This window comes from Fibroporia radiculosa (genome assembly GCF_000313525.1).
Source record: "Fibroporia radiculosa TFFH 294 genomic supercontigs, scaffold77501, whole genome shotgun sequence".
Classification (NCBI taxonomy): Eukaryota; Fungi; Basidiomycota; class Agaricomycetes; order Polyporales; family Fibroporiaceae; genus Fibroporia; species Fibroporia radiculosa.
In genome coordinates, this window is record NW_012133519.1 from 56,162 (window position 1) to 76,461 (window position 20,300).

General features: G+C 50.9%; 6 protein-coding genes across 6 annotated transcripts; 1 reads left to right on the top strand and 5 right to left on the bottom strand.

Moving 5' to 3' along the window:
* Positions 1-2,607: 2,607 nt before the first annotated feature.
* FIBRA_08293 (uncharacterized protein) lies at positions 2,608-2,888 on the bottom strand (the record flags this gene model as incomplete). The annotated part of the gene is made up of 2 exons (XM_012329939.1): positions 2,608-2,771; positions 2,828-2,888. The coding sequence occupies 2 exons, from the start codon at positions 2,886-2,888 to the stop codon at positions 2,608-2,610; spliced, it is 225 nt and encodes a 74-aa protein (XP_012185329.1).
* A 721-nt stretch (positions 2,889-3,609) lies between these two features.
* Positions 3,610-3,935, bottom strand: FIBRA_08294 (uncharacterized protein; the record flags this gene model as incomplete). The annotated part of the gene is made up of 3 exons (XM_012329940.1): positions 3,610-3,746; positions 3,799-3,816; positions 3,875-3,935. The coding sequence occupies 3 exons, from the start codon at positions 3,933-3,935 to the stop codon at positions 3,610-3,612; spliced, it is 216 nt and encodes a 71-aa protein (XP_012185330.1).
* Positions 3,936-6,322: 2,387 nt separating this feature from the next.
* Positions 6,323-7,723, bottom strand: FIBRA_08295 (uncharacterized protein; the record flags this gene model as incomplete). The annotated part of the gene is made up of 1 exon (XM_012329941.1): positions 6,323-7,723. The coding sequence occupies one exon, from the start codon at positions 7,721-7,723 to the stop codon at positions 6,323-6,325; it is 1,401 nt and encodes a 466-aa protein (XP_012185331.1).
* Positions 7,724-9,869: 2,146 nt separating this feature from the next.
* FIBRA_08296 (uncharacterized protein) lies at positions 9,870-13,012 on the bottom strand (the record flags this gene model as incomplete). Its single annotated transcript, XM_012329942.1, has 6 exons — positions 9,870-10,270; positions 10,328-10,414; positions 10,464-11,615; positions 11,672-11,794; positions 11,843-12,906; positions 12,963-13,012. 6 exons carry the CDS (start codon positions 13,010-13,012, stop codon positions 9,870-9,872), a joined length of 2,877 nt encoding a protein of 958 aa, XP_012185332.1.
* A 4,049-nt stretch (positions 13,013-17,061) lies between these two features.
* On the top strand, positions 17,062-17,624 carry FIBRA_08297 (uncharacterized protein; the record flags this gene model as incomplete). The annotated part of the gene is made up of 4 exons (XM_012329943.1): positions 17,062-17,222; positions 17,272-17,369; positions 17,434-17,526; positions 17,575-17,624. 4 exons carry the CDS (start codon positions 17,062-17,064, stop codon positions 17,622-17,624), a joined length of 402 nt encoding a protein of 133 aa, XP_012185333.1.
* Positions 17,625-17,911: 287 nt separating this feature from the next.
* On the bottom strand, positions 17,912-19,441 carry FIBRA_08298 (uncharacterized protein; the record flags this gene model as incomplete). Its single annotated transcript, XM_012329944.1, has 5 exons — positions 17,912-18,073; positions 18,128-18,345; positions 18,400-18,595; positions 18,653-19,005; positions 19,084-19,441. The coding sequence occupies 5 exons, from the start codon at positions 19,439-19,441 to the stop codon at positions 17,912-17,914; spliced, it is 1,287 nt and encodes a 428-aa protein (XP_012185334.1).
* Between the last annotated feature and the right edge of the window lie 859 nt (positions 19,442-20,300).

The following is a 20,300-nucleotide window of genomic DNA, read 5'->3' on the forward strand; positions in this document are numbered from 1 at the left end:
GACACAGGAACTACAGGTGGCAAACAATTGAGGTTAAAACTACTCTAGTGATTGTAGCGAAGACGTACCTCCGTTCGCGCCGATAGCGATAGCAGCACAGAGTATGGTGAGTTTCATATTTGCCAACATAATGCCAGTTGTAGGGTGGCTAAATGCGTTTAATGAATAAGATGAAGTGCTGTCGCAAGGTATGTGGCGCAAAGCGTGTGGGTAGGAGACTGGTTGTGAACTTCACTGTTACTTTTCGACGCGTATATATACGTACGCCTACTGCAACCCGCACACACTCCATACTCAGAAGGTGACATGCACGCAGCCGCTCGTCGCCGCCCATTTCCTCGTTCCGATATCGCATCGCCTGTGCCGCCTCTCCACGACACTGTCTCGCACCAATGTGCCCCTGCTTCCGGTGTTAGCGTCCCTTCGGGCCTGTAGGCGGAAGAAAGGGACTGACGCACTGTCGTTCTACGTCCTTCCCAGAACTCCATTCTCGCCACTCCGTGCATTGGCCGCCGCCCGCTCTTCCAACAGCCTTGGAGCCGCCAGGTGTGATCGTCATCCCGCCCTGCGTGTGTTGCGCAATTATGATTATTCGCTCGTGACCGCGTGTGGAGATACGTCAATCTTCTCGGATGGCATTGCATCAGAGGCTGACTATCTACGACAAACACACTCCAAGCTGCATTCCTGGGTTCATGCGCTCTTCCGCAGGGTGTGAGAGCGGAGCAACCTGCGGAAGCTGATCGTTTTGGAAAATGAGGATGTCGGGCAGATACAGGCATCGTTTACTTTTGACAATTCCCGCCCATTGCGGAGATGGAGTTGACGATATCCGCGTTTGAAGATAGTTTGGCAGTTGGGTTTGGAGGCAGCATTGAAAAATATCTGTCATGTAAATTTCCCTTTCTTCACTCGCAACTGTGATTTAAGTGGCTAATTTTCAGGCTATTATCAAATTTGTGATCACAATGTGGTAAATCATCGACGTTTTCAATTGTTCTAGGGGAAATGTTATGCAGGATGTAACGATAAAAAGCCTTCATCGCTAATCCTACTTTACTACATCGCCAATGCTATTTCTATGCACTATTTTCCGACATGTGCCCCACCATTAGCCCCATTTCCGGGCATCCAGTGTGGGTGATGGTGGTGGTGATCATCATCTCCTGCTCCTTCGTAGGGTCGATAAGGTACGTATTGGCGGCGTGCGCGCGGGGTGACAACAGCGGTTGTGGTGGTTGTCACGTAATCTGTAATGACGTGCGTGCGTGTTATCACCTCAGGGGTAATGGGGGCACGCTGTGGAGCTAAGGGAGGTGAGTTAATATGTGCAACACCGACGCGTAAAGGGAACTGCGAGGGGCTTACAGGCATGAGTGCCAATGCCGAAGGCGACGACGAAGAATAAGGTGAGGGTCTTCGAGTTGAAAAACATTGTGCAGAACTGAGCTTGTGGTAGTGAAATACTGAGGACAAGAGTGCGAAGACGGTGGGTGAGACAGACACCCATTCCCATTGCCCTACTTGTATACTGCAGCAGGTACCATGCTCCACTCCGTACTACCACTGCTGCTCGCAGAATGCATGCCGTAGTTCTTGTGCACGAGGTAGGTACCCCAAGCGCGGCCCGTCTATTGGGAATCTCGCAATGAGTCATAGTCTCCAACACGGAGCGGCACAGTTGCCATAAGTCTTCTTTCTTCCGCTGCGTGACAGTGAGGCGGGTTGTGCGGGAGACGTGGAGATCGCTGTCATCTCTGTCTAGCCGATGGTTTCCGTCTTGCATCTCCCGATCAGCTTCCGTTCGTCCAGACAATACTCCAATCCTGCGTCACATCCATCTATTGATTGCTCCAGGGCCCGGCCATTCGGCATAAGATGCCTCGTAGGTGCGCGATACGGTTCAGCAGCAGTTCCGATATTGTTTTTCTTCTATTCTCCGTGTTATTCGGCGTCACTCTGCGGAAGGTTCTCCAGAGCGAACATACATTGGTACGGGCCGCCTAGCGTGTCCATCTGGATATAGACTGCCGGTGATGTCATGACCCGCGATTTGAACATGGGTGCGCCATTTTCTCCATATAATATTCCGCCTTCTGCCGTATCGACTTATTTGAGCACTCCCGCTAGGACACCCCGATCATGTGGATCTGGGATCTCACGTATACCGGCTCGGAAGTTGCTTAGAAGAGTGACATTATGTTAGTTTGAAGCCTCTCGTTGTCCATACAGAAGGTCCCCGACTGTATTGCTATTCCTGCTGTCACTATCCTCGGTAGCAAGGATACAATGGTCGGTATTATCCAGGATTCCCGTTGTAGCAACGTAGCAAGTGAAAGCTGTTTCAAAAGCTCGCGACGCTCCCATTGATATACAGAGGCTACCGTGAGGACGCGACGGGGTACAAGTTTATCACCGCGCCGTTACGAAGGCTCGCAATCTGACTACAGTACTCCTGCAGCTCCTCTTTTCCCAATATCACGAGGCGATCTTCTTTCACATTAGCGGAAATATGACACGGTGTTTTTACTTCTCAATGCCCGCCTTCTCCAGTGACACCAGATCTATCCTATGACCTTCCCCTTTTACGACCTTTTCCAAGACCAACTAATCTTTCTTCTTCGGAAATCCTGGGTTGGGCGGATAGCCAGGGTAGCCGGGATAGCCGGGATACGGCGGATAACCAGGGTACGGCTTGCTGTTTTCGGGGGTTCCTGGTGCCCCTACCACGTCGGGCGTGCGTGTCGTGACGGGGGGAGGAGGCTGAGGCGCTGTTTACCAGTCAGTAATCGGCATTCATCAACGCACTACAATGGGCGGAACGTACCTCCATAGACTCCGCACGAGACGGCGATGAGAGTTATAGCAATGAGGGCGACGGACTTCATGGTGTGTCAAATGTAGTGGTTACTCGAGACGTGCGGGATAGGAGACTGACATCGACATCTTTTCCCCAATTCGAGCCGTAGACGTCACACGTAGGTCATGTCGCCGTACACATGGCGTCTCTGGCACGCTAGCACGAGGAAGTCGCTAGATTTTTTGACCTAGATCCAATCTATTGTACATGCCTGTTGCTGCTACATAACCATGCTGAATGCTCGCGCTGCGGTATAAGCTGATACGACTAGATTTCCAAATGTCACGTACAAATTTAAGTACAACTGCTTCTGTTTCAACTCACGACGGAAAGTATATACCCTATCGTTGAGATACTGCAAAGCCAAGCGGTCACCGGTCGTGTTTATAATCATAGATCAGACGATAGGAGTTTTCGCATGAGGAAATGTAAGCAACGTTGACTCAGAGCACCTCGAGACAAACAATGGTAGTTATGCGGCAGATGAGAGAGCATCGACCACATCATAGAGTATGAATGCAGAACAGAGAATACGCACTGTTGCAGGCGTGGAGCTTGGGAAATTGATATACACGTCAAGCCTATGGCATTCCAGGGGCGTATGGGCGAATAACAGTCGGCGATTTGATTCATGTAGTAAGACATATAGATTTATAGATCATCGAAAGCTATTTACGTCAAAAATTGAAGGACTAATTCACATTTTTGAACCACTTTATGAGAGCAGTGCAACAGAGAGCATAAACTGTCTATCTCCCGCGAGGATATCCAGGATACCCGGGATACGGCTTGCTATCCCCAGGGCCTGCTGGTTTTCCCACGGAATCAGGAGTCCTGATAGTGGTGGGACCTGGAGGAGGTGCGGGACGTGCAGGGCGGACGCGGCCTGAGCAACAGGTCAGAGGCAGTGTATGACTGGTAGGAGGGAGCGGACTTACGAGGTTCTGAGCCTGGTGCTAATAGGGGGTCCATAATTATTGGCTGAAAACACAGGTGAATTTATAAAATACGTACCTGCAACAGCGCTAGGCACGAACACAATAGCGATAGCGGCGACGGCTAAAATCCACTTCATAGCAGGCAATAGAGATGCGTTTGAAGCGATGTCTGATAGTTGTAGAAGTCGATGAGTGCGGATGAAGATTCAAACGCAAGCGACGGCTATTTTATGGGCTGCAGCACACCGCCTCCGAGCAAGCGGATGCAACTGGTGCGGAAGTCGGAACGTTGGAAGACTGACCGAGCGAATTGGGAGCGGAACATAAGTGCATCTTTAATCTATTCTGTCGATCATAAATGCAGAGCCGCACGTGATCATGAATCATTGGGGCCGACCAGCATTCGTGTAAGAACACATGTCTGTGCCTGGTGGATGTACACTGGTGCGATCGAACGAAGCACCGAGGCTTTTTTCTACAATTGATCATTCATCGGATAAAATACGGAATACCTATACCGTATCTAGCAGAGAAGCTTCTTCCAACCGGCACGAGACTTCCGTACAAGCACGGCTAAAAGATCTAGGCTTGTATTTCAATGAGTGACAGCATCACGTCCTCACTGAGCGGTGATTATGATCTCGACGGCTAAATGGGCAGCGGGGGCGAAGCCATAGAGGTCCGATCACTACCATTTTGGGATGGCGACTCAGTGTGCACCTTCAGATGATAGAATTTATGGCCCAGAGAATCTGTAGACATAGGCTCCGTCGCATATTGTCGCCGAGATGAACTTGATTGCAGGCAGAGATACCTTGGAAGTCACCTACCTGAATCTTCTTGCAGACTATGCCCACGTCATGATCTGATGGTGGACAGCCGCGTCAGAGACGAAGACAAGGAAGACACATAGAAGGAAACAAACGTGGGATTCGATATGGAAAGAAAGCTTGAAGTCGATGAGTTATACATTGGGACTGTGGCTAGAGCAGAGTGGTCGGGCACGGATGTTTCTGTAGTCGATGCTTCTAGGCATGAGCTCTCACCGGCGGCGGACGCAATGCCTAGATAATACAAATTGAATATGGGACTTAAGCCCCATACCAAGTCAGTCCCTGGAGTAACTGCAGCCAAGAATGGCGGAAACTGCAAACTTCGGTGTTAGTCACATCGACAGAGGGTGAGCATGAACTTGAGCTCTGTACAATTTGTGTACACGAGGGTGTGTGATAAGATTTTACCAACCTATGTCACAGTCGCTCTGGCATAGTCTTGCTCTCCGTTCGGCTGGGGGGAGACATTTAGAGCAGCAAGCAGATTGAAAGTAGTGCTTAGATAGCATCGGTAGGATGCGATGTGCATACAGAGTGACAGATTCCAGACTGTATATAAGCTAGACCAGCGCGCTGCGCGAGTCTGCGCAATTTCAAGATGCTCAACACACTAGACGCCCGAGTGGCGTCGGCGTTAACACTTGCGACAACGCACGTAGTATGGGCTCCAGTGAGAAACATCGCTCAAAGACAGACTCGCAAAATACCATTCCTGACCAGCACTGTGCTTAGCACGAAGCTCGCAAAAGAAAACGCGGTGTTTTTACCCGTATCAGTAAGCTGATCTCCGCGCCCGCTCTCCTTTCCTACATATTCCACACTGAAAGCAAACTTAGAATCCATACTGTACTCGTTTCTCGCCCGCTTTTGTAACGTCATCGGCGGTCAGCCACAAAGATGGTATCATCATCTTCTGTTCTTTGGCACTGATGAGTCTAAAACCAATCCCCTCCTATTTCTTTCCCTAGACGCTCTAGCGTTGTTCAAGTCTCCATTACCGAGCCGGCGGCAAGTGGGTGCTTGTCTGTAAACCATGATCAGTCACTACACGGATGAATACTCTCACCTCGATCAGATCATTTGTTGGTGCATGCAGGTTACGCTGCGCATAGAGCACGTTGTAGATGTATCGTCAGAACGCGCAGCCCCGAGCATCGGAAACGTGCCATTGGGCCTAGCTATTCCTGTGCGGGAAGATATTCAGTCGACGCTCGTTGGTCACAACAATCTCATTTTCTGAGTATCGTTGTCACCAAAGGACAGCGACAAATTTTGTTCAGGTCACACGCAATTTAGACTCCTATGCGACAAGGAAAGCCCCGGCGATATGAGTGCCACGAGACGTCGCGGTATTCCATCAAGCCACATTCGCAGCTGGCCAGCTGGTTTTCGCAATGGTAATGAGGGGTCCGGTGCACATGGACCTGTCCTAAGTAAACAATTCAGCTCAATTCGAATGCCCTCGGTGTGGCGCTTTATATACTCCATGACTGACAAAACCGTCTCTCAAAGTGAATCCTTCTCACTTGCGCCCGGAGGCGACTCAGTTAGTCAGACTGCACCAAAAAAAAGCGAAGAGTCCAATTGCTCAAACCATTCGTGTATAAACTACATTTTTGCAGATACAGCACACACTACAACCGCGAGTCAGTGAGAAAATCCCGAACCAGCCAGTCCATACATCAAGACGCCTAAAAGAGCCAGCACTTATTCTTATCATCCTTGTCCTTGTTATCCCATTCGTGTTTGTGATCTTTCCCCTTGTCGTCCTTCCACTCCTTCTTGTCATCTTTCCAGTCATCTTTCTTATCGTCCTTCCCCTTCCAGCCCTTATACGGCTTCCACTCCTTGAAAGGTTTCCAATCCTTCCCATCGTTTTTCCCATTGTCCTTCCCGTGATCCTTCTCGGGGTGCTTGTCGTGGTCCTTCCCATAGTGCTTGTCATCCTTCCACCACGGCTTGTCGTCTTTCTTCGGCCAGTCCTTGTCATCCTTCTTCGGCCAATCCTCCTTGTGGTCCTTCTTATCGTCGTTTTGCCAGTGCTCATTATCCTTCTTTGGCCAGTCCTTCCCGTCGTTCTTCTTCCCATTGTCTTTGTGATCATTCCACCAAGGTTTGTTGTCCTTCTTTCCATCGTCCTTGGGCCAGCCTTTCCCGTCATCTTTCTTCCCGTCATCCTTCTTCCCGTCATCCTTTTTCCCATCGTCCTTGGGGTCCTTCCACCAAGGCTTGTCGTCCTTTCCGCCGTCCTTGGGCCAACCTTTCCCCGGCCAGTCTTTCTTTGGCCAATCCTTCTTGCCATCATCCTTCGGCCAGCCCTTCCCATCATCCTTCTTCCCATCGTCCTTGTGGTCCTTCCACCAAGGCTTGTCGTCCTTCTTCCCGTCGTCTTTGGGCCAATCTTTCCCCGGCCAGTCCTTTCTCCCGTCTTTCTTTCCGTCATCCTTAGGCCAGTCTTTCTTTCCGTCGTCCTTCTTCGGCCAATCCTTCTCTCCATCGTCCTTCGGCCAGCCTTTCCCATCATTCTTCTTCCCATCATCCTTAGGCCAGTCCTTCCCATCATTCTTCTTCCCATCATCCTTAGGCCAATCCTTCTTCCCATCATCCTTCTTCCCTCCATCCTTGGGCCAATCCTTCCCATCGTCCTTCCTCCCATCATCCTTGGGCCAGTCTTTCTTTCCGTCATCCTTCTTCCCACTATCCTTCGGCCAGTCCTTCTTGCCATCATCCTTCTCCCCATTGTCCTTCCTCCCCCCGTCCTTTCCACCATCCTTTCCACCATCCTTTGGCCAGTCTTTGCCACCACCCTTGTTACCGTCCTCCTTCTCTCCGGGGTATCCTTGATATCCGGGGAAGTTGGGGTATCCGGGGTGAAATTTTTCGCTCCCAGGCTGGCCGACGGCGTCCGGCGTGCGGATGGTGTCGGGGGTGGGTGGCGCAGGGGCTGATATTGAGAAAAAGTAGAAGGATAAGGAGACGTGCGGGAGAGATGAGACGGTGGGCGAAGGAAAAGGAGTAGGGTACGAGCAGGATAAGGGAGCGGGAGCGGGACAAGGGGAGCAGGGAAGTGCAGGGGAGAACGAACCACGCATAGACAGGAATAATAGTTAGTACATGTCGTACAGTCAAATGAAAAGCAAGGACGCACCTGCGAAGACACCAACTGAGGCGGCAGCGAGTGCTAGTGCAAAGAATGACGCGGATCTCATGTTGAGTACGGGTTCAGAGTTGAGGGTGAGTGAATGTGGAAGTCGCGGAGGTGCGTGGAAGGGCAAGATCTGAGGCAAAGGTGTGATAGGAGGGAATGGGAGCTGTCGAGCCTGAGGGCAGACGGCGGACCCTCCTCCAAGTCGCGTTGAGCTTTAAATATCTTCTGGCCTCCAAGTGTCCCAAGTTCTCGCACGCCAGTTGTGCACCGCTGGTAGAGGTCGAGAATGGCGGCCAAGGTGTGTATCTGCTCTGGGTCGCTTCGTATTCACAGCATGCCCGCGGATACAAGCATAGCGAAGAGGACGAGGTGGAAAGGCTCCTGAGGTGCGTGCTTGCGCCGGCCTCTGCCGCCCGCGCTCGAGCGTGCTGCCAGGAATCCAAGATTGACAGAGCAGCCATTGCGATCGGAGGCCGGACCCTCCCAAGAAGGTATGTTTACGCATGATCGGCCCTTTGCCACATCCAGGCGGATCGGATCAAGAGAAATACCGCTCCGTACAGATTCCTGGCGGAATTAAAGTCTCCATTGCCAAGGCGGAATCACTTAGAACCTTCGACTTGGGGATCTTAACAGCTTGTCTACCCGGGGACGTGACCTCTCGGAGGGTCCAGGCGGCGGATGCAGCGGACTCTTCATGAACCTAGGTGGAAGACATGGGAATCTTCCGCGCCCGCGGTTTCTTCTTGCGAGTTGCGGAATCGCTCAGCACCAAAGACATGAATTTCGTGCAAGGACGTCATCCCTGGTTGAGGGGTACCACCTGTCGTCGGAATAGAAATGGACAAGCAGAGGCGATGAGCCGTCTTGTGAATTGGCAGGAACAGCCGAACTTCATCTTCTCTATGCTTGGGTTTCTAGGCGACCGCTCCTGCGGTCTTCGCTGCCCGTCTAGTACAAGAGATGCAAGCCTTGATTCATGGTTCATACTACATCTTAGCTGAGTGGAGCAGGAACGAGTATCCACGTTGAGGAGTGCACTCGGCTGGCCGCCTCGGAGGTCGCAGTGGCTGTAAGATTGGGCGACCCCGTTCAATGATTCATGACTTCAGTAGCGGTTTGGACGGCATACGAGGCGGTGAGGCTGTAGATCTAGAATTTGTGGACTTCAACATCAGAGCAAATACAGGAGGATAAGGATTTTATGTCACCGGAATATGAAACTATCCGTTCAGTCCCCTGTCTATGGTGAAAGCTTGAGATCATCAATTTCGGAGTGACTCGACTCCAGGAAGCCCGCTGGCAACACACCATTGGCATACAAGGCACATTCCAAAAACTACTTTCCACATGGAACACAGTGCGACCCAATCGAAAGCCGCAATGCCTTCGCGACTTGGGGATTGAGTGGGCTGGTTCTCATATAGCAGGCCGCCGTCTGGATACAAGAAACCAGATGATAAGAGCTCATCCACCTTCATCCTTCCGCTATCTGCGAGGCCGTGTTAATCTGGGTGGAGAATGTCGTGATACGATACCACCCAAGTTAATACTTAGGCCGAGCTTGATCACTGGCCCAATCCATGCAGCATCTTTTCGAAAAGAGGCGGAAAGATCGGGAAATTGACCGTGTTCAAGTTCTTTCCTGTGAGAATGTATTTGAAGAGAATTCTGCTCGAAGATGATATCCAGTCCGCATGCCTGCAATAGCTTTAAGATCTGACCATGTTCGCAGCGTTCGCGCTGACGTTAGGTTGAGCCAAGGCATGGTGCATGGACAACTCCGCACCGGACTCAGATAGTTCTGTAACCCGCAGCCTGGGGTTCGAACCCGTCGTCACGCATCAATTGACAGAAAATGTGTTGAAGCTCAACAACCTCAAACTAGCATACCTCATCGGCGAGAGTGCACTCAAGGCATGAATTGGAAATGCGATACGTGAAAATGACAAAAATCCGAACTGAGCTATCGATACAGCATGTATACAAAATTACAGATCGCCGTTACATCCGTCATGACCAACAAGCTCCACGCAAAAATTCATCCCAAAATATGACAAATAGCATGTCCGCGAAACGGCACGCACGAATCAGACACCCTGATCCCGAGCCCCGTCGAGGTATTTCTGGAATTCATTCATGAGCCTCCTCGCACTGTCGCGTTCATGGACCGCTGTGTTCAATTTCCTCTTCATCTCTCTGTCAGACACATCAAACTCGTCTTGCAGTTCGTTCATAGGCCCGCGAAAGATAGCACGGGAAGACACGGGAAGCCCATTAGGTGTGTGAGCTTCGGATACGTTGCCGCTATCACTAGCGCGAGTGCGCTGCAGCTCACTCTCGAGGTCGGAAATTCGCTGCAATGCGGAAGATAGCTTCCGGTTGGACGATGGGAGATCAGCTGGGAGCGTGGGCGAGTCTGGGCGAGCAGAGGAAGGGCGCCCCCATTCGCTTCGCTGCTCCTCATGAAACCCATCGTGACCATCTTCAGCTAGAGAGGATCTCTGAACATTACGCATGTTCACCAAAGATAAAAGCGAATACGTACCTGACAAGTACAAACTTTCGAGATCTTCCGGTCCACAGTCCTGTCCAATCTTGTATAGTTCATGCGCGCGAACCACGCTCTCATCTTCTGCCCGATTGTTGATCAGAAGAAGCGTGACAGAACATATTGTACTCACCACTAACTAACGACGATCTGATGTATCCTAACTCCTGGTACCGGGGATGATGATGATGCTCCTGCTCCTGCACAACATGAAGCAAGCGTTCATGCGGCGTATACTCCTCATGCTCCGCCTTCACGTCATCCATCTCCGGCATAATGGATACATAGAGTTCCGGGGGAACTGGAACATCACTTTGCTCACTCGCAGTGCTTGAGGCGTACGTCCCACAAGAACTCTCCGACGACATCGACATCGAGTAGGGCCGCCCCCATACTCTAGCTCTCACCTGCGCTGGAACCGGTGGTGGCGGCATCTCGCGAGACGGAGGCGTATGCGGATAAGCCTGCTCAGGTACAACCTCCCTTGAAGCTTCGGTCCAAGCATACGTGTTTTGGCTGACTGGAACAGAAGCCCTCCTTCCCGCCTTCTCCGAATCTTTGCGCATCAAGGGCTTCCTCAGCTGCTTCCCCTCCAGCGCGCTCTCTATCGTATCCCCCTCGTCCAATGCGACCTTGCAAATCTGAGGCCAGCGATTCAGCAGCCACACCATGAGCACCCGCGCTGCATTTTTACTCGGTCCACCCAAGATGCGGTGGCCGAATATCCGCGCAACGTCCTCGTACGTGAGTCCATTATCTGGGCAAAGCGGGATCTGGGTAAAGAACGCGAAGAGGTATGCGAACAGTGCCAAATTTTCCGGAGGGAGCAGCTTCAGCACGTGTCGGGCGATGTCGATCCTCGGGCGTTCTTTATCCGCTACCTCCTTCCGCAGCTCTTCTGGTGTTTTGCTGCCTGTAGGCGCACTAGCAGTAACAGTCGCAATTCGTGGCTCCGAATGAGATCGCTTGCGCCACATTTTGTTTGGAAGGGCTAGAGCGCGTGTCTGAGTCTCCGACTCGCCCTTCAATTCTCTGCGCTTCTCCTCGTCACGGGTTGAAATAGGATTGACGCACCAAAACCAGAGGGCATTGTGCACCACTCGGTCAACAATGGGCTCCGGGAGTGAATTGACATAGGAAGAGAGCAAAGCACAGATGTCTGCCATCGATGCATGATGCAAGGATGGTGGAGACGACTCAGGTTCCAACTGATCGAACATGTGAACGAGCTCCACAAGGTGGGTACGATTTGGAAGCGCACGAAAGAGACCATTTTGATAGATGCCTATATCAGGCTGAGTCGATATCAATGAAGAATCGATGAGAAATCCAGATACTCACCAGTACGGTATAACTCTTCGACACAAGCATATACAACAGTTGGAATCTCATGTTGGTACCCGCCAATCACCGTCATGACAGACGAACGATCCAAAGCGTTAAGCAGTTTTGCGCCAAAGATGTCTGCATCACGTTAATATATGTTCAGAATGCAGAGGGGTTAAAACTCACGAGGCTGATCACCTTTTGCAGCGTCATCGGGAGCTCCCTCGTCAATCTCGTCTCCTTCCAATTTGGCCATCCTCTTCCTTCGCACCTCCTTTTCCTGTTCTTTCACCTGCACGATCTCATCCACATCCAGAAAGTCCTCTAGACGTAGCTTCTCCAACAGCAGAATGTCATTCAGCACATTCAGCACTGAAACCGGGTCCTCCGGCTGGTACACAGGAGGCGGTTGGGACTCGGATTCCGAAGCTGGAAGAAGCGGAGACTGCTGCCAAGTCATCGCATCAAAATCCGCGCTGTCACAAATGGCGAGACTCGCAGATCTGTCGGACGAGGTGGAAGTGGAAGCGTTACAACTCGAGGATTGTGGGATACGCATAGACTTTGCACGCCTGCTCTTTGTCCGCGCATTGCCAAAATCTGTATCCACGTCCGCGCTCGACCCGGCAGCCCACCCGAGATCAGATGCGAGCCCCGCGTCTTCCTCCCGCCCCGCTATGATGGCGGTCCTCGACAGCATATTGCACGACGCCGCACGGGGGCGTTCGGGAGCAGGCGCAGCCGGCAGCTGACCACATGCACGTGCGAGGCGATCGGCGTCGATGTCGGTGGAGTGAATCGCATGGAACCGTGGGTGCACGAGTGGAAAGAGGGGCGGGCATGGCGCGGGGTCGGCGGAGGAGGAGGGGCGACGAGCGGGTGTGCCCTGTTTGAGCTTGGGTGTGAGCGGCTTCGCCACATTGGGATCTGGGCGAGCTTGAGGTGCCGAATGAGTCGTGGGAGGAGTCTTCTTGGAGGAAAGAGCGAGAGAGGAGTGTTGCTGGCGAGGAATGTCCGCCGTGGAAACTTCATCTGCTAGAGAATGAAGCTTTCCGCCTGCGGCGTACTCACGCGGGGGAGTGCGTGTCCTAGACGAAGGACTCGGCGGCTGAAGAGCAGTGGTGCAGGGGCGTACTTGCGAGCTGCTACGCGGCTGGCGGAGGATCCCACGAGGCGTAAGAGGGGGTTGCGCATCGAATACGTTCCCTGTGATGGACGGCCTATTCTCCCAAGGCTGTTCTTCAGATGATCTGGGTTTCAAATCGCAGATGAGTACAACTGTCTGTATGTAAATAAAGGTGCTGACGATGCATCTGACACAGAAAACGCTTTCGAGCGGTGTGAACAAACTGGCATGATGATAGCAATCCTGAGGCCTGCTACAGGACCAAGGAGTCAGCCTTCCAGAAAACCAAGAACACGTTAGAGAAATTCAGTAGAAGGTGATTCGTCGCCAGTGGTGGAGGGATCGTGGAGGGAGGCGGAGCGGCAGAAAGGAGGAGTATCCGCGTCGGCTTCAAGAAGGGCTGAGACTGACCTTGGCGACTCAGCGAACGTGCCCGTCCTCGGGAAATTCCTGCGTATGGGTTCTGACTGGAAAAGCCAAGAGGCTGAGCACGTCGGGCCCGCCCCTAAGTACTGAAAATGGGGTCCCACGATGATCTGAAAATGGCGCGGTGGTCTCGATCGGGACATGATCGAGATACAGTTCGATGGCGAGGGCTCCGGACTCTCGCCCGTTCGAGCTTAGCGCAGACCCTATTGAGGTCGAGACCATGCTTGCCAAGGGTTCCCGTCCACTGCACAGTGCACTGACCGACTTGCCCGAACGCACTGACGCCGCGGCGGCAGGACACCAGCAGAAAGGAGTACGCTGCGACCTGCCAATCCCGAGGTCAGTGCGCAGGATCTGTGGCTCGACCTATCTAGCTCCGAGGTCTGTTCGAGCTACAACACGCACTGATTCAACGTCGAGGGTATGCTCACCGGGCATCAAGCCTTCCAGCCGCTGTCCGTTGAAGGGACCGGGTCCGCGAGATCTCTGTCTGTCGCCATTGACCATACCCATTAAACATAGCAACGGCGCGATGCAGACGGTGTATCTTCGAGCCAGGAGCTGTCTTAAGTTCAACATGACGTCAGTCTTATAAATCATTCTCTGTGTAATGAGCCGCCGCCGGCAGCCATGCTTCCCTACCTTCGGTTGAACTGCTCTGCAGTTCGGGTAGTCTTTGAGCTATGACATCTTAATTCGATAGTATGCATGGCATTAGAGACCCCGAGGACCTCTTGTTACGGGCTGATTATCGGTCGGTTAGGAAACGACACTGATCAAAAGTGCGGCGACTTACACTTTTCGACTAAATGGTATCAATGACGAAACTTTAAGAATCATACCCTCCCTCACTCTTGAAGTCATTGACGTCTCTCGACAGGTAGAGCAAGTTTCTGCTAAGACACTGATATCGCGCCCTCCACAAGTATGATTTGAGTATTTAGGCGCATATATCAATACAGATCCCTTAAAAGCATAGCTGAGACGCGCTCTGTTGTGAACTTGTTGATCGAGTAATAAAAGATAGACTTACAGCCATAACCATGACCTAAACTTTTTAGCGTCCTTGCAAGATAGCGCGAACAATCCTTGTCCCATTCGCCATATTCAAGTTTCATTTTATCGAAGTCGACAGCATTGTTCCCGCTGTCTTCTCATGATGGGGGTCTGAAGCATGACCTAAAAGAGAATAGCTGCATGGCTGTCGAGAATGAGAATCGCATGGCTCCCGAATAGATTGTGGCGAAAAGGCTCCCGGCATCTCCCGCAAGTCAGCGTTCCACGGGCAAGTTGCTACTCGACCTGGGTGACTTCTATGTTACAACTAATTAAAAATGTTCTTCAACAAACGATACTTTTCAACTATAGTATTCTACTTCACTTATATATCTTCCTCCCTTATATCTCACTGCACAGACAACGATGTCACGATAACGCTGATTCCATTTTGCCTGGCGAAGTTGTACAGGGACGGTCGTGCGAGGCAGTCGGCCTATCACTTTCGATGGGCGGACCAAATCGTGCGGAATTGGAGGTGACGCGGGAGGAGCTTTAAGAAGCTCTAAGAGCGGACCAGCGACGCAGCTTGCCGGCGGAGCCATTTAGGTGTAGTAGGGGCGATCGCAACTATCGAGACCAGTATCGAGCGGGATTGACGAAGGCTCCCAAGGGAAAAGCGGTCTTTCCGCTCTTTGAAAATAGTTGGGAGCGGAAGACCCACGTTGAACTTAAGCATGTGCTCTATAACAATGGCGATGGTCCGATGGATGAAGTTCGTTATTATTATTACGGGCTCTTAGGGCAGAGGAGCAAGTCAAACGACACTCGGGAGATAGTTACAATGAATATACTCGAAGATAGATTACACGTCCATCTGAGAAAACTCCGCAGATGTTCTATGCTCGACAATGAATCACGATAGCAGTGAAGGAGAAATGTGCGAAACAGTGTGCGCCTGAGGATATGAACATAGCGGCGCAGCCTACCTCAGGCTTGCTTCGGCTGCCACCCTGTAGGACCGTGACCAAACTTGTAGAGAATCCTGACACTTGCAATAGAGAATTCCAATCTGAGGCTCCAAAAGCCATCCTCGCACCGGTATCACCCGACGGCAGTCCAGCAACATGAAGCAAACCCAAGTAGGGCTAAGGCGACACTGGGTGAAAGCAGTAACATTTTTGAGGAGGCTTGACCCTTAATGTTTCATTGTGGAATTTACTATCGTCTTCATAGTTCCACAAGCATCAGCTTTAGGATCGTTGCTATTGACACTCACCCGATTGAGGGGGTGTATGCAGAGATTTTGACGACTAAACAAACGACAGCCACAGAAAAGGGAGGCAGTATGCATTCGTCTGATGACAATTATGTCGGCGCATATGAATGTGAATCATTTCAACACAGGCATGACGTACACTTTGAAGATCTACTATGTCTCCGCCTACTTCATGCACCACCTCCACTCCAATCCTTGTGCTCTAGAGTAGTAGCTTTCCCTTCCGAGTGATTTGCGACATAAAGTAGACGAAGCTATAGACTGTATGTGAGTATGCCGGCAGCCATACGCTACTAGTAGCTTCCGCGAGCGTGGGCTCATGCGAATTCACATTGATGCCCAAAGATGCAGCTGAACCACTCACAACGTTGTGAGGGTGCAAGAGACACGACTGGAAACGGCAAATCGAGACAGAGCCACAGATTGATACAACTAATCTCCGGGTCCTCTACTGTAAGTATGTAGCGGTTCAAAGTTCTAAATGATCCGAAGGGGAATTCTTTCTGGTTTAGAGCAAACGTGAACCTGGCCTTACGTAAAATAGGAGGTACTTGCCCGTTCATGTGACTCCTTCACCGCGCCGTCGGCAAGGCCTGCTACCCAACCCTGTACATTCGAAATAAGCTATTGCTCCTTGATATATTTTCCAGCATTCAGTACATAGTTTACATCACTTCTATATGTTTATATTTGTGCCAAGTTTTCTGTTACTGACTTCACAATCCATTCTTTCACATCTTTATTACATAAGCTTTGGAGTCGTTGGCGTCAGGCGTTTTCTGTCCTAAGTAATACCATGGCAGGTTGGAACCATCAATTCTTCGAAACTGTACGTGGAATTACTGCTTCTTGATATATTTCATAGCACTCTGCACACTGTTTAAATCACTACCAGTGTATGTTTAGATTTGCGCCAACTTTGTTCTTACCAACTTCACAATCTTGGACAGGTGCGAATGAAGGACCCCAGTAAATGGTGGAGGCACATCTGCTCTAGTAGCGGTCGACTTTTCCCGATAGGTTCTTCGATTCCCAACGACTTCACTCTCATTTCCGATTAATCGGCGAATCAGTACGGTGAAGCTATCCCGCAACACTTTCCGATCGGGTGATCAAAACGTCTGGATTTGAGCATGGGAGCATGCTGGGCCTTATGACATCCATAGGTAAAGATCTCCTAAATTTTTGGTATGCTAGTCATCCTCGAAAGTCATTCCAATCCCTCTACAACGCCAGCAGAACTTTACCGATTCCTGACTGGACACGTTTCTAGGAAAGTAGTGGCGACAATGGGCCCGGCATATCGCGAAGTTTGACATATCTTGGCGCTCCGACGGAGTTTGCGTGCCCTACGTAAACAACATGCTGGCAAATCCGGTGCTTGAGCCCCTTGTCTGCAGGGCGTCCTGCTCAGGCCGAGTTCGGAGGCCTTAGCCCGCCGTGTAAGACAGAACCCGGGCTTCGTTCAACGCATAGACGAACGCCCCAGACTTAAAAGGGCACGAAAGCTCGCCTAATCCTACAATCATTCGACGCACACCCCCGCGTCACAGTTCTTACAACGCCTATACGACCATGATAATGAACGGACTCACTAACTTCATTTGCTTCACTGTGCTTAGCTTTTTTGCGTTAGTCACCGCGTTTCCCGTTGTTCGCGAGGTGTACACTCCACCAGTGATCCTCCCCGATGCGAGTACCGTTTGGGTCGTTGGTAACCAATACAATGTAACATGGTCTGTTGATACATTTTGTCCCCTTGATGTGTGCTGACATGATTCCCAGGAATGTCACCGACGCGCCGCCGCTTCAGAATATTACTGACAGAACTGGTTTTATTGTTCTTGCAAAGGGCGGGGATGAAGCTTGGGACAACAACACATGTGAGAGATCTTTACGTTCCCTATGCATAGGTTATTCTCACCTCACTATTATGCGTGTGTGTAGTGTTGGAGCTAGCCTCGGGCTTCTCCATCTTGTCCGGTACTGTCGAGGTCACTTGCCCGAAAGTCCCTCCTGCAAATGATTACGCTATCGTTTGTGAGTAGAATTATAATTATGGAGACTGGAGCTAATGGCCCTTCTTAGTATTCGGTGATTCTGGCAACTTCGGAAATCTGTTCACTATCGCTGAATGAGAGGCGATTGGTATCCTTGTATATTTTCAATACTTTTTTTTCTCATTATGGACGGTTACGATATTACGATTTTTGCACGATATATATTCACCTCCTATCTCGCGCGTGTGAACTCATCTCAGGATTTGGCTCAACTATTGATATTGGGATTGATTTCGACTTGTGAAAGGTTAGTTCGACCATTTAATTTTGACGAAGATTGTAATATAACGGTCGGCCGATTCCCCCTCGATGAGCAAACGTCCATCAACATTTGCCAGCATGAATTCTGATTCAACACAATATCCTCAAGCCAGGACTTCTTCCAGGATGTGGATGATTTTCCGCACTTCTTCGATCGTGTTGTAGTGCACAAACGATATGCGTACGACAGCATCATCGACATCCAGCTTTGGCTGAAGGTTATCGACAAGTGTAAATGCGTAAAAGTGGCCATAGCGAATGCCGATCTGTGCATAAATCTTGTAAGCAATTGTTCTATGACTGCCGTTCAAATAACGTACATTTCCTCTCGCGTCAAATGCTGCTACTACGTCCTGGCTGCGGATACTTCGTTCGCCACCCACTACAAAGCTCACTGTTGGTACTCGATTGAGACCTGCTTGCTCGTCTCCGACAATGCGGACACCGCGCTCTGCTTTTCCTTGGAGGTACGTAAGCAGTGGTCCAAGTAATGTCTGCTCATGCGCTGCGATACTCGCAAATGCATCGTCAAGAGACCCTACGAATACAATTTCAAGACGATGTGCTTCAGCCTCAATCGTTATGAGCTTACCAGAGGGTACTAGCGAGCGCAGATAGAGCGGGACGGCAGTGCAACCGTACACGATCTCGTATCCTGGTCCACCAGGCTGAAGTTTATAAGGCTTTTCAGCGACTGCAGCGCTAAGAAAGTGGTGCGCGAGGGAGGTGAGTGACCGGCTGAGCGCCGGCTGATGCGTATACAGCACGGAGGCATGTGGGCCATACACCTATGTCATCGACGATCAAAATAGTGGACTTGCTAGTTATTGCGCAGTCTGACGGACCTTATACATAGAGAAGACACAATAATCGATATTCCAGTCCTGCACATCCATACGCCGATGGGGTGCGTACGCCACGCAGTCTACGCACACTTCGAGCTTCCGTACACCGAGCTCGTGAGCTTTATTCTTCACGGCCTTAGTTATCATTTTAACGGGCACTATCGAGCCCAGGATGTTGGAACATGCAGTGAATGCGACTAGGCGCGTCTTCGAGGTGATGAGCGGCAGAAGTGTCTCCAACTGCAAGCCAACCGAGTAGGGATTGTTAAGAGCCGTTGGGAGTTGTGTTGCATCCCATAGCTTCACAATTCCCCCCCGTCTTTGCGCAAGTCTCTTCCAAGGGCCGCCATTCGCTAGCCATCCAGAATGAAACAGATCAACGGATCAAACAGATCGTCAAGAGTTCAAGCATGTGAGCGGTGTGCGCTTACCCTCATGCTCGCCGGTAACAACAATCTCCTCGCCTGCTAAAACATCCGCCTCTAACGCCCGCGCAAGATTCTCCACAAGCATCGTTGAACTGCTCCCAAAGGCGACTTCATCCACGCTCGTTGCGTTTAGCAGCTCTCGGGCGGCCTCTGCACCATCTGCAACTCGTGTAGTGCTTGCTACGGAAACAGAATAATCCGCGCCAAGCTGTACGTTTGTGTTGAGCAGGTAGTCTGAAATTCGAGACACCGCGGAAGCAAGACATTGTGATCCGCCTGCATTATCCGCGTACAGGAAATCCGAGGCCAGTGCGGGGAAAGCAGCACGGACGAGCGGGATGTCGAGCTGGGAGGAAGCCATTGTTACTATGGTGCAGGTGTCTATGGCACAGCTGAGTGCCGGTGATCGATTTCAAGGAGCTCGAGCGGGATGCGGGATTCCATACGACGGGCTCGACGGCCCGATGCGCACCTGCTTTATGGTTAGGGTTCCACCGGCGCGTCCGATTAGGCTTTCCCTCTCGTTTAATAAGGGCGAAGCCTATGTCGTCTTCAATAATTCTCGATTTTGCCGCACATTAAGGGAAATGATTAACGAGTGACGATATAATGAGTGGGACTCAAATACATAACCCTTTCCACTCGCACGGAGATTCGTTACTATGGTACCGGACCCTTCTTCTGAGCTCGGTTCCTCAGCAGAGTCTTCTCAACCTGAATATTCAACTCTCCCATCCATTGCAATGCGACGAGGAAAATTCAAGGACAGAACTGTATCCGATGAGTCTACCTCCAGGGGTGGACAGAGCAGAAAGACGAGATCTAGATACGTGATGCTCTGCTGAGGTATGCCGAAGAGAAAGCATGGATATTCGTTAGCAAATTCCCAAGCATCCTGAATTTCTACTAAGATTGCGTCTACCATTGACGACTTCCGCGATCGTCAGACAGAATTTGGCCCCCAAGAAGGGAAGTTTAACTTACTTCTTCCGTGCGGATACATTCCAACTTTCGCAGCCAGTCAGAGGTGAAGGGCCCTCTGTGACTTGGAAGATCCAAGTAAGTAACATATACATAACAGATGATTACACGCGAGGCTCATGTTCAGACCTTGACACCTCGACACTACAAGCTCGGATCTTCAGTGCGCACACGATTGCTAGGGCATTGGTGGCCGTCAGCTGCGAAAAAGCATCATTGAGATCAGTCGTAATACCTAG